Source organism: Chiloscyllium plagiosum, unplaced genomic scaffold (genome assembly GCF_037043375.1).
Source record: "Chiloscyllium plagiosum isolate Xiang-an unplaced genomic scaffold, Cpla_swu_hap1 HiC_scaffold_5, whole genome shotgun sequence".
NCBI lineage: Eukaryota > Metazoa > Chordata > Chondrichthyes > Orectolobiformes > Hemiscylliidae > Chiloscyllium > Chiloscyllium plagiosum.
Window position 1 is genome coordinate 107,011,327 of NW_028270143.1, and position 13,533 is coordinate 107,024,859.

Sequence of the window (13,533 nt, forward strand, 5' to 3'; positions counted from 1 at the left end):
TTTGGAAAGTTGAACTCGAATGCTGAATATAGGATTAAAGTCAGGATTTTTGGCAGTGTGGAGGAACAGCGGGATCTTGGTGATCAAGTGCATAGACCCCTCAAACTTGCCAACCAAGTGGATAGGGTTGTCAAGAAAGCATGTGATGTTTTGGCTTTCACTAACAGGGGGATCGAGTTTAAGAGTTGCGAGGTTTTGCTGCAGCTCTACAAAACTCTGGTGAGACCACACTTGGACTATTGTGTCCATTTCTGGTCACCCTATTTAGGAAAAATGTGGAGGCTTTGGAGATGGTACAAAAGTGGTTTACCAGGATTCTGCTTGTCTTGGAGGGCTTGTCTTATGAGGAGAGGTTGACTAAGCTCGGACTTTTCTCTCTGGAGAGAAGGAGGAAGAGAGGAGACCTGATCGAGGTGTACAAGGTCATGAGAGGCATGGATAGAGCCGATAGCCAGAGACTTTTCCTCAGGGCACGATTTATGCCACAAGGGGTCATAATTTTAAGGTGTTGGGAGGAAGGTATAGAGGAGACATCAGAGGTAGATTTTTTATGTATAGAATTGCGAGCTCATGAAATGTGTTGCCAGCGGTGGTGGTGGAAGCAGAGTCATTAGGAACATTTAAGCGACTGCTGGACATGCACATGGACAATAGTGAATTGAGGGGTGCATAGGTTAGGTTATTTTATTTTAGATTAGGATTAATCCTCGGCATAACATCGTGGGCTGAAGGGCCTGTTCTATGCTGTACTTTTCTATGTTCTATGTTCTACGATGAGGATAGGATTGAACAGCCAGTTGAACCATCAAACAAATTCAACATCCAGCAGAGGAAATAGTCCATGATCCAAAAAGAACTATTGAGTTTGGTACTGGCCTTACAACATTTTAACGTGTATGTCACAAACAATGGTTCAGAGACAGTTGTGTACACGGATCACAATCTACTTTCATCCTTAGAACGCTTTAAAGACAAGAATATGAGACTATTTCACTGGAGTCTTATGTTACAGACTTTCGATTTAAAAATCATACATGATGCGAGTCATAAGAATGTAATTGCAGATGCGTTATCGCGGATTTAACTGATAAAGTTTAGATGAGATTGGTATTTATTTAATGTTTTACATATGTGTGGGAAGATGTTAAAGTCGGAAGACATGGAAAGACATCCACAAACAAAGCTGCTTCAGAGCATTATTTCAATGAGCAAACACACACTGCAGCACAGAGGAACTACGCAGAGCAGAGGAAAATCACCTGTACAGTCTATTTAAAAAGAATGGGTACCCAATGAACACAGTCCACCAAGCAAGCAAGCAGACATAACGCATCAGAAACCCTGCCACTCTCCCCTACATCAAAGACATCTCGGAAATGACTGCCAGACTACTCAGGCCCCTTGGCATCATGGTAGCCCACAAACCCACCAACACACTAAAACAGCAGCTAATGAACTTGAAAGACCCTATACAGACAACAAACAAAACTAATGTCATTTACAAAATATCTTGCAAGAACTGTAACAAACACTACATTGGAAAAACAGGCTGAAAGCTAGCCACCAGGATACATGAACATCAACTAGCCACAGGACGACATGACCTCTCTCACTAGTATCCTTACATACAGATAAGGAAGGACATCACTTCAACTGGGACAACACATCCATCCTATGACAAGTAAAACAGAGTCACACATGAGAATTCTTAAAAGCATGGCATTCCAACAGGAACTCTATCAACAAACACATTGACTTGGACCCCATTTACACCCACTGAGAAAAGTAACAGGAAATGACATCACCACAGGAATTGACATCACCAACCCAAAGAAACCCAATTATAAATAGAAGGCAGGAATCATCAGTAGTTCTCCATCCGGAGGCTCACTGAAGATGTTACCTAGTATGGTGATGAAACGTCTGAAAATGAACCTTCCAGTTCAGCGAGCAAACCTACATCCAGAACCTCAAACCCAGCTACAAATCTTCTCAAAACTTGATAATATTAAGGTGAACTTAGATTAAAGGTATCTGTATCTTCGGGTAATATTTTTAAAGATTGGAAAAAAATATTTTCATTGTGATGGTTCATTTTTTTTCTTAAGGGTGGAGGTGTTATGAAGGTGTAGAAGTGTACTATACCTTTTAGAGTGTAAAGGACTTAGAGAGACTCACAGACTGCTGGAGAATTCTCAATGTAGCTGGTTGCCTAGATACAAAAAACAAATTTGAATGCCACCAATCAGTTTAAATTATACCTCAAAAAATACCAAACTCCAATCAAGTTTGAATTTAGTACATTGACAATATTAAAAGCCAATGACACAATCCGATGCTTTAGGGTATAAGACTGGGAAGACTTGAACAGTTGAGAGAGGACTGCCAAGCCATCAACATTTGCAGACTGCCTGGAAAATTAGCTCTCTTAAAAGGTACATTTATCTATCAATGACCAATGAAAGAGAAATCCTAAGAAGAAGAAAATCTACAGAGGAAGATACAAAAGGAAGATTTGACAGCTGCCTGGTTTTGAAATTTGAATTTTGGTTAATCTTAATTGGGGTGTTTTATCGGAAAAATATAAGGTAAAATAAACGATAAGTTAGAGGAAGGAGTTGTAAATAGTTGTTAGTTAATTAATCTCTGTTATGTATCTCTGGGATAAGTCTGACAACCTTTTTGGATGAGGCCACATTGTTGGCAATTCTCCAGACTCTGGCCCCTGCCCAGCATCCAGGGAAGATCGAAAGATTCTGACCAGTGCCTCTGCAAGCTTTACCCTCATTCCCTTCAATATTCTTAGATACATTTCATCCGTTCCCAGTGCCTTGTCAACTTTAAGTGTCAGAATGCTGGCAGATTTCCTCATTATTGAACCAGACAATACTTTTTAAATGGAAATCCGATTGTTTCAAATCAACCTCGATATTCAATTGAAAATAAAGTACTGCACATGTTGCAAATCTGACAAAACAACAGAAAACCCTGAAAATGCTCAGCAGGTCACACAGCATCTGTGGAGTGCAAAGAGATTTCCTTTCAAATCAGTGACCTGTCCTCGACCCAAATAAAGTCAAATCCGAAACGGAAAACACGTCAGTGTGACTCTGAAAAAGGTGACAGTTCCTTCACTAAATAATGTTGCCAGATCTGTTGGGCATTTCCAGTCTTTATTTAATATCAATGATACATTTTTTTGTTGATAGGGAAGGAGGACAGAGAAAAAGGAGGAGGGAAGGGAAGAAGAGGGGAAAGAGAGAGAGAATGTAAAGGGGTGCTGAAGGAAGGAGATGGAGTGGGAGGAGAACAAGAGAGATAGATGGCGTGAAAGACGAGTCTGATGAAAGAGAAAGGGAGAGGCAGGAAGAAGTGCGAGTGGAGGAAGGAGTGGCAGAAAAAGGGACAAGGAGTGGCAGAGAAAGAAGAGTAAGAGAGGGAGGAGGAGGAGGAGGGAAGGGAGGGGAGGAAGTGGGAGAGGGATGAAGAAGTCGGGGAGAGCGAGAGATGAAAGAGTGGGAGAGAGAAAGCTGAAAGAATCGGGGAGATAGGTGAAGCAGTAGGACAAAGAGGAAAAGAGGGGGTGGAGGAGTGGGAGAGTGAGACAGGGAGAGAGGGAGGATTGGGAGGGAGGAATGTAGGAGGAAGAGAGGGAGGAGGGGTGGGGAGAGGGGGTGAAGGAGTGAGGAGGAGAGAGAGTGGTGACTGAGGACAAATGGGAGAGAGAAAGGAGAAATGGACAGAGAAATAGGAGACTAAGAGAGAGGGGAGGAGAAAAGGGAATGGAGAGAGAGGGGGAGGGAGAGAGGGGTGAAGGAGGGGGCTGAGGGTGAAGGAGAGGGAGGGAGGGTGAAGTGGATGGAGTGAGGGTGAAGGAGAAAGAGGGGGGACGAGAATTGGGAGTGGGGGGAGGTTTGAGAGAGTGGGAGGAGGAGGGGGGGAGAGTGAGAGGTGGAGTGGGAGAGAGAGAGAGAGAAAAAACGGGAAGGAGTGAGAGAGTTGAATGACATTTCCCTGAGGAATCTCTGGGAATTGAAGTCGCAGTCAGTGCCAGTTACTGGGAGAGCGTGTCTGAGTAGAGGTGGATGTGAACGGGCTGCCTGTACACTTGCTCATTCCCATCTGGAAATATTGGGGTGGGGAGGTGTGTGTGAGTGTGAGCTGATGGTGTTACCGACTGGAAGGAATAGCCCTCATTGGAAAGAACTGAAGAAGGCGTCGCCATGAGGGAGATTCTGTTCAAAATCTCCTTCACCTTCTGCTCCTTGTTTGCGGTGAGTGCTCGGGGCAAGTCTCTTATGTTCACACAAAGTCGGGAGTTTGCAAAGGGAGAGAAGCCTGAGCAGGAGGGTCAGGCAACTCCGCCAGAAAGAAAGGAGATTCTCACCTTAGCGCGAATCAATTTACATTTGGACACGACCTGAAGCCTGTCAGGGGCTTCTTGGGGAGGGAAATCACTGGGGAAATAGAGGATTAGGAAAATTACCATCTTTAACTGTTTAAAAATTGTTTCTTACCTTGGTGTTTTCTGTGATTGTGACCGAAATGACAGTTTATTATTAGTCCACTTTTGTTGCAAAGATCAGGGCAGTCTCCCTGCAGGCTTCAGAGAGGTCAGATGGACCCCCAGCTTTGTTACAGAGGCTGCATGTATTCTGAGGCTGTCACCTTTTTATTTTTTTTTAAACTGCTGCTGTGTCCCTGGACCATAATCAGAAAAAAAAAGGCAGCGGCTGCGTTTACATAGCGCCGCCGCCTTCCCGCTCGCGAATTACTTGTGTTGGAGGTAAACAGATTGGCTACTGACGGCTGCCAACCAGCCGTGCAGTTTTAGCAACCACAGAGTGTGAGGCTTTCCGGGAGAAGGGAGGGAAATATTGGGGATTTTTCTCAGGGAGGACCGAGCTCATCATTTTTCTTTGGAGATCGTTCAAATTGTGTGCACCGATGTGTGTGAAATCCGACTCCCAGGGATAAATTTACAGGGCAGGGAGCCACTGAGCTAAATTATCCCTATTGTATAATAATATTTACACCATCCTGAACAAAGCAGCCATTTGATTGGCACCACATCCACAAACATTAAGTCACTCCACTACCTAAGTGTGCACTATCTGCTAGATGCACTGCCAGTAATTCACCAAAGGGTCTTCAGACAGCACCTTCCAAACCCACGACCACTTCCATCTCGAGCGACAAGAATGGCAGATGCATGGGAACGCCACCATCTGCAAGCTCCCCGCCAAGCCACCTGCCACCCTAACTTGGAAATTTATTGCTGTTCCTTCAGTGTCATTGGAGCAAAATCCTGGAATTCTTTCCCTCACAACATGTGAGTCCACCTACAGCAGGTGGACTGCAGTGATTCAAGAAGACAGCTCACCACCCCCTTTTCAAGGGCAACTAGAGATGGGTAATAAATTCTGGCCCTGCCAGCGGTGCTCATGTCTCATGAGTGAAGAGTGAGAATAAAACTTGACATATCGGACATTTATGACAGATCCCATTTGTTCACAGTGAGCTTCCTGTACTGTTTCATTGTTAGTCAAAAAGTGGGGCACTGGAAAAGCACAACGATCAGGCAGCATCCGAGGAGCAGGAAGGTCGACGTTTTGCGCAGGAGCCCTTCATCAGGAGTGCGCCTCGGATGCTGCTTGACCTGCTGTGCTTTTCCACGGACACAGTTTTCAACTCTGACCTGCGGCATCTGCAGTCCTCACTTTCTCCTGATTCACTGTTAGCCAATGGCGAGTCTGCGAGTGTGTGCGCACTGTGCATGTGTGTGTGTGTGTTCACATAGTAGACAGTATGTGTTGTGACTGTAAAATGAATTATATTAACTTATTGCTCCCTGTCATGGCTTGTAGGTAAATGGCATCCACCCCAACTGCCGTCTGTATCTGGAAATACAGCGGGAGGAACTCCGCTGCTTGACTCAGTTGAACAAACCCAACAACACAGGACTGTCAAAAGGTGAGGACATTGTGTGTCTGGCACTGGAGGCGAGCGTAGGGGAGGACCATGATGGTGGCAGTGGTGGTGGTGGGAACAGAGTTGATCACTGTATCTATCAAATCAAATTTGAGGGAGCTGCTAACGTGGACTTACCAAACATTGTTCCTTTAAAGTTGTCAGCCATCTTAAGCATTCAGTGAGAATAAGCCACTGCAATGTTCCAAAAGAGGACACCATGATACATAGTGAGTACACCTACAATAGGAGAAGGGAGAGATCGTACAGACCTTTGAACCTGTTCCATCACTCATTATCATTATGGCTGATCCTGGGCTTTAGCTCCACTTTCTCAGCTGCTCCCCCATATCCCTTGAGAGATCATAAATCTTTCTATCCTAGCCTTAAATATAATCAATGATGAAGCATTGCTACCTTCTGATTGGAGTATTCTAAAGATTCACAATCCTTTCAACACAGGACAACTCTTTCCTCCCCGGAACCAATTTAGTGAACCTCCACTATCCTCCCTCCAATGTAACTGTAGCTGTTTTGATTCAATTTGACGAAGTTGATTAGCTACCTCTGGAGCAGATCGGACTTGAACCATGGCTTTCCGGCCCAGGGTGGTCACAAGAGCCCTGTATTCATTGGCGAGATTTTTTAATGAACCTGTTCAAAAGTTTGTTATGATACATCTTTGGAGGAAGTGGGACTTGAACCTAGGGCTTTTTAAACAAATCATTCATGGGATGTGAGGTGTCCGAAGCTGAACCAGCATTAATTTTAATTATTTATTTCCTTCCTAATATATGGAGACCAAAAGTGCACACAATCCTCAGAGTGTGTTATCATCTTTATCATCTTTCTGAAATTTAAGAATTTCAGAAGACATTTCTGTTCTTATACTACAATCTCCTTGCAATAAAGACCAACATATCATTTATCTTCCTAATTGTTCTCTGTAACTGCAGGACTAACTTTGTCTAATAAAAGTAAAATATTGCAGATCTTGAAGAGATGAAGTAAATACAGAAATTGCTAAAAGGTTCAATAGATCTGGTAGTATCTGTGGAGAGAGAAACCGAGTTCATGTTTTAAGTGTCATAAACCTTCTTCAGAACTTAAATGTTCCAAAACAGTTTCATATTGGACTTGGAACATTAATTCTCTTTCCACAGATGCTGCCAGAGCTGCCGATTTCTCCAGCACTTTCTGTTTTAATTGCTAACTGTTTGTGTTCCTTATATGATCTTACTTAAATCTCTCTGCACATCAACATTTCAAGTTCCACACTTTTTAGAAAACATTCTGCTTTTTTGACCTTACAGCCAAAGTGAATAACTTCACCCATTTTATATCCCATCTGCTACTTAACTTGTTTATATCCTTTTATAGCCTCTCTGTGTCCTCCTCAAAACTTACATGCCCAATTTCCTAACCAAACTGCTCAGAGCCATCATTACATACCTGTGGAGCGAGGAGAGATTTGAACCCAGGCCCAGACACTAACACTGCCCACTGTGCCAGAAATGCCCCTCAATGTGCCGGGTTTTCTCAGCAAATTTAGATCGTGTTACTCTCAAAATCTTTGTCCAAGCCATTAATGTCGATTGCAAAAGAGCTGAGGCCCCAGCACTGACCCTTACAGCATTCCACTAGTCACATCTGCCAACTTCAGAATGTTCCAGTTTTTGTCCCATTCTTTACTTTCTGTCCAATAATCAATCCATTATCTGGGCTCATATATTACTTCCTAGTCCATCGGGCCTTATCTGGCCAATGCACCTTTTATGTGGCGTCTCATTGAATGACTTTTGGAATGCCAGGTGTACAACACGTACTGCTTCCCCTATATTTACCTGACTAACCACATCCTCAACAAAAACTCTTAATAAGTTTGCCAAACACAATTTTTCTTTCATAAAAACCATGTTGACTTTACCTGATCAAGCTATAATTTTCTAAGTGCATTGTTATCACTTCCTTAATAATACATTCCATCATTTTCCCAACAACACTGTCAGGCTAATTGCCCTGTATTCCATTTTCTCTCCTTCCTCTCTTGAACACTAGTGCTATTCTTTTCCAATCTGTGGGAATGATTCCTGAATTTAGGAAGTTTTAGAGAGTTATTGCCAGAGCATCCATTATCCCTTTCTGACAATCTCATTTACAACTCTAAGATGTAGGCCGGTCCTTGGGACCTGCTGGATTGTAATTCTGCTGATATTTAATATTTTCTCTCTTTTAATACCTAGCTTTCCCTTTGTTACTAGTGCAACTTCTGTCTTCTACTGTGAAGACAAATACATAACACAGAAAACAGAAAGAGAACTAAATGTCGACGAATAAAATGGAGCATGGATGTGAACAAAAGCTAAAGTATGTGGCAATGAAAGAATGACATGTATTTATATAAAACACCTCACAATCACAGCAGGTCCCAAAGTGCTTTCCAGGAATAAATTACTTTTGTAATCACTGTTTCAATGTTGAAAAAAAGTTTTGCTTTTAAAAAGTTAACTTGACAGCTTTAGTTCAAATTGTTTTAATTAAATCAAACAAAAAAGATGATTATCTCAATCCTGTCACTGAATGAAAGCTTAGCCCATAGCTTTGTGCACTTTTGAAACTTTACCATGTTTATGATGATGTCTGTGATTGACTCAGTTTACGAAGCGAAAACACCAAGAACCTTCAATGGCAGTTACAGTCTGCAGGCAACTGATGACAGTTTAGCAAATGATGGAATTGTTACAGTCACACATTTTCCTTCGGTATATATTGCTTTGCTAACTACTTGAAAATGATGTCTGTTTGGGTGGAGTTTTCATGAAGACTTTGTGTGCATCTAATACGTGTGTGAGGGGTAAACAAAGTGTGTTCTTGACATCTGCTGAGTAAAGAGGTGACCAAGTTTCATTTGTAAGAAATGTAAGCAGATGCAGCTTTTATTCTTGGTAAAGATTTCCACTTCACTGTGTGGAATTCTTCTGGCACTGTAGTTACAATGCAGATGCTTTTTTAGAAAGGTATCTTCTGTTTCGTATTTTGACAAAAAGTAAACTAACTAGAAATACCAAACTGTAGCTGGCTCATGTTCCTGGAACTCCCTCCCCAAACAACATAGTGGGTCTACCCACACCTGGAGTCGTTCAAGGAGGCAGCTCCCAACTACCTTCTCCAGTGAAACCCTGAATGAATTGAAAATTAAACGCATGTCTAGAAGTTCAATTGTGCAGCTTTTAGTTCTCTGTGGCGTGGACAGTGAAAGTCCATTACGACCTGTATAGCCTGACGGACAGGAATTGCATTCAGGGCAGCTGTAGATCTGATGTGGCATGCACTGTGCAGTTTATGGTCGGTTTTTTTGGGAGGATAGCATCTAAACTGAGACTACCACCAAAAGGTTAACCATAATCATTTATAATATTCTCCCTGACTCCACAATCCGACTGGGAATTACGGGCCGGCATTGACACTCATCCCCTTCTGCACACATTGTTGATAAGTTGAAATTGCTCCCAGAGTGTTGTGAGTGGAGGAGGAGAGGACATTATTACATAGTTACCATCTGAACATTCTAAAATAAATAACCTTGAATAATTCCTAAAGATAGATTTTTAAAAAATTCTTTCCTGAGATGTAGACATCATTGCCTAGGCCAGCATTTATTACCCATTCTTAATTGTCCAGATGGCAGTTAAGATTGCAGTAGGTCTAGAGTTACATGTAGGCCAGACCAGTTAAGGACAACAGATTTCCCTCCTTAAAGGAAATTAGTGAACCAGATGAGTTTTACTTCATCAGATGTGATGAAGAGTCAATAAACTCAAAATATCAACTCTGCTTTCTTCCCACAGATGGTGCCAGACCTGATGAGTTTCTCTAGAAATTTTTGTTTTTGTTTTTGTTTCAGATCTTCAGCATCTACAATTCTTTGCCTTACTATACTTTAGTAGATTGCTCTAGACTGCTGTGATTAGTCATCTGCTTCTATAGTATTAAATTAAATTCATTATGTACTTGTTCATACACCTGAGTCTACAATGAAAGTCTATCTATAATTTAGAAGTTGTTTTGCAGCTATATATTTAGTTCGATGGAGGTATATCAGTGCTGACAGTGGAAGATTGCAATGTTTGATTCAGCTAAGTGATAGCTTGGACTAAGATAAGGAAATAAGAAGTGAAATAAAATGAAAGGGCAAACAAGGGAGCTTCCATATAGGACTGAGTGAACCAAAGACACAAGAGGGAAGCAATAGACCGAGGTAACCTAAAAACAGCACAGAAGTGAATGGGTGGGCTTAAGGATTAGAGAACACTTTTAATAATCAAATTGAGAAAGGCAGAAAATATGAAAGTTCTTTCAATCTAAAGTGAGATGGCCAAGCTGCTTTCCAAATTACTTTACAACTCATTAATTTAAAGGTCTTTAGTTTCCATCAAGTTTTGTGAGTAGAAGAGTTCAAGTTCAGTAAATCTTTACAAATGTTTTAATTAATCTATCATTCCATAAGACCATGTCCAATGTTAATGTTTAGAAAGGTAATTGTGTGTTCTATACGGTAAAAGAGGTGAATTCATATTTTAAAGTATTAACAGATTATTTAATTAATAAATGACGATGAACATCCTTAAAAAGTCTCCAGCCCTTAGATTTTTTGCACTTATTAACTGTTTGAGTCCATGCATTATTTTCACATTCTCAGAAAGTCTATAATCTCATCAGTCTGCTGCCTCTATTTCCCTTTACCACTAAGCACTGATTGACTTCCCCTTCACTACAGACGTCAGCTTTTGGAAATAGTGCATGCAAATGTATGAAATAGCAGCAGAAGTGGACCATTCAGCACCTGGAGCCTCCCCTGCCATTCAATAAGATTAAGACCAATAAGATAAGAGCAATAATACGCTCTACAGAATCGTAGCCTGAATGAACTGCTAACTATTGAAAATGCTTCTTAAATATTCATCCAAAGAGGACCCTGTCAGGCCATATACAATTCCTGAGCCCCCTTGATTAAGTAAGAAATGGCATTCTAGGCAAGGAGGCCTTTTTCTTTGATTCCTGTCCATTCTTCTCTTCAATAAACTTCGAACACCCTTATCCAACATGTGCTTCTTCTGAACATGTTGAAAGCGACATTTGGGATGATGCATGCAAGTGTTGCTGTATATACATAAAATTCTAACACTTACTTTGCTGCATTGTTTGCATCAAATGGAATAAATGACAAACCTGTCCTAATTCTGTGTCATTGGGGCCAAAAGCAACTTTTTGATCCTAAATATAGCATCACCTCACATCTTTAAGACTTGGCTGAGTTTCAAACCTCAACGTTTCCTTCAGGCTTGACATCATTGGTAATAAACTGTCTATAACAATATATCATCCTGAAAATACCAAAGTAATTCTACATTCAGTAACTGAGTGTAAACATTGCTGTTTTCACTTGATTTCCTTCATTTCATGTCTGGTTTCTCTGAAGGAACATTCCAATCCAGGGCATATAACTCTCAGCAACGCACATTATCTTCTTCAGTACATTCTTGCTGGAACTCACAAAACCTGATTCCCAGCAGCCAAGAAGTGACAAAGCAAGCCCAGGTTCCAGTCTGACGTTGATTTGACATTAGACTTCAATATTCTCAAACGTGAATGCAGCTATCGCAATGAGTAATCACATAGTGTGAGATAATGTTGTGACCATGGAAATCATTATGCAAAATGTTATATTTAGTCAACATAGGCACCCACAAGTATGTCGCAATGTGGCAGCATGCTAACCTTCTCCTTCAATTAAAAGACAAATTTAACATTGATTTCCTTGGTAGCTTTTCTTAAAAGAGCAAGTGAGGTGTAAACCTTTTAAAGATATTTCTCCATCAGTGAATAAAAGTATAAAGAAATTAATGAGTAAGTATTGAAAGATGTGAATATTGGATATTTGAAATTCTGATAGTCATGAAGCTATCATGCCTAAGACTAGGGAGTGATAGGTTGTGCCACTTTGTAAATCTAAAGAATACCAGTTGGAAATATGGGCCAGACTTTAATACTCAATGTTTGTGCAATCTTGAGTTCCAGCAAGAATGTACTGAAGAAGACAATGTGCGTTGCTGAGAGTTATATGCCCTGGATTGGAACGTTCCTTCAGAGAAACCAGACATGAAATGAAGGAAATCAAGTGAAAACAGCAATGTTTACACTCAGTTACTGAATGTAGAATTACTTTGGTATTTTCAGGATGATATATTGTTATAGACAGTTTATTACCAATGATGTCAAGCCTGAAGGAAACTTTGAGGTTTGAAACTCAGCCAAGTCTTAAAGATGTGAGGTGATGCTATATTTAGGATCAAAAAGTTGCTTTTGGCCCCAATGACACAGAATTAGGACAGGTTCGTCATTTATTCCATTTGAGATATAAAGCCATTTAATTAAATACTCTTAAGTTCAAAATTCTTAATTTATAACAATATGATCTTCAGCTGTACCTGTCCTAGCCAGGTATAAATAGTGAGAATTTCTGATTAAATGTTTATATAAATGATTTGGATGTGAACATAAAGGTATGGTTAGTAATTTTGCAGATGACACCAAAATAGGTGATGTAGTGGACAGTGAAGAAAGTTACCTCAGATTACAATGTGACTGTGATCAAATGGACCAATGGGACGAGGAGTGGCAAATAGAGTTTAATTTAAATAAATGCAAGCTGTAGCATTTTCGTAAGACAAACCATGGCAGGACTTGTAAAGTTAAGGGTAAGGTCCTGAGGAGTGTTGCTGAACAAAGAGATCTAGGAATACAGGTGGATAGTTCCTTGAAAGTGGAGTTGCAGGGGATAGGATGGTGAAGAAGGCATTTGGTATGCTTGCCTTTGTCAGTCAGAGCATTGAGTATAGGAGTTGGGACTTCATGTTGTGGCCTTATATGACTTTGGTTAGGCCACTTTTCAAACACTGCAATCAATTCTGGTCTACCTGCTATAGGAAGGATGTTGTTAAACTTGAAAGGATTCAGAACAGATTTACAAGGCTGTTGCTGGGATTGGAAAGTTTAAGCTATAGGGAGAGGTGAATAGGCTGGGGTTATTTCCCTGGAGAATCGGAGATTGAGGGATGTCCTCATAACTATTTATAAAGTCATGATGGGCATGGATAGGCTGAATAGCCAAGGTCTTTTCCCCAGGGTAGGGAAGTCCCAAACCAGAGGGCACAGGTTTACGTTGAGAAGGGTAAGATTTAAAAGGGATCTAAGGGGCAATTTTTCACGCTGAAGGTGGTGCATGTATGGAACAAGTTGTCAGAAGAGGCAGTAGAGGCTGGTAAAGTTAAAACATTTAAACGACATCTGGATCGGTACATGAATAGGAAGGATTTAGAGGGATATGCTGGCAAATGGGACTAGATGAGGTTAGGATATCTGGTCAGCATGGACTGATGTTTCTGAGCTGTACAACTGTGACTCTATGACTCTCTATAAATAAGAGTTTGTCAATACTTAACTAAAAGCTATGAAGACAACAGAAATATCTTATCCTTCAAGATCCTTCAGGACTGTTTGAGT

General features: G+C 41.0%; 1 protein-coding gene across 1 annotated transcript in view; it reads left to right on the forward strand.

The window, feature by feature from the left end:
* The first annotated feature begins 4,052 nt into the window (after positions 1-4,052).
* vipr2 (vasoactive intestinal peptide receptor 2) overlaps positions 4,053-13,533 on the forward strand; it is a 126,719-nt gene continuing 117,238 nt past the window's right edge. Inside the window, exons 1-2 of the mRNA XM_043690682.2 lie at positions 4,053-4,274; positions 5,868-5,973. Of these exons, the coding sequence (XP_043546617.1) occupies positions 4,224-4,274; positions 5,868-5,973 (157 nt within the window). The 5' untranslated portion in view covers positions 4,053-4,223. The remainder of the gene's footprint in view (positions 4,275-5,867; positions 5,974-13,533) is intronic.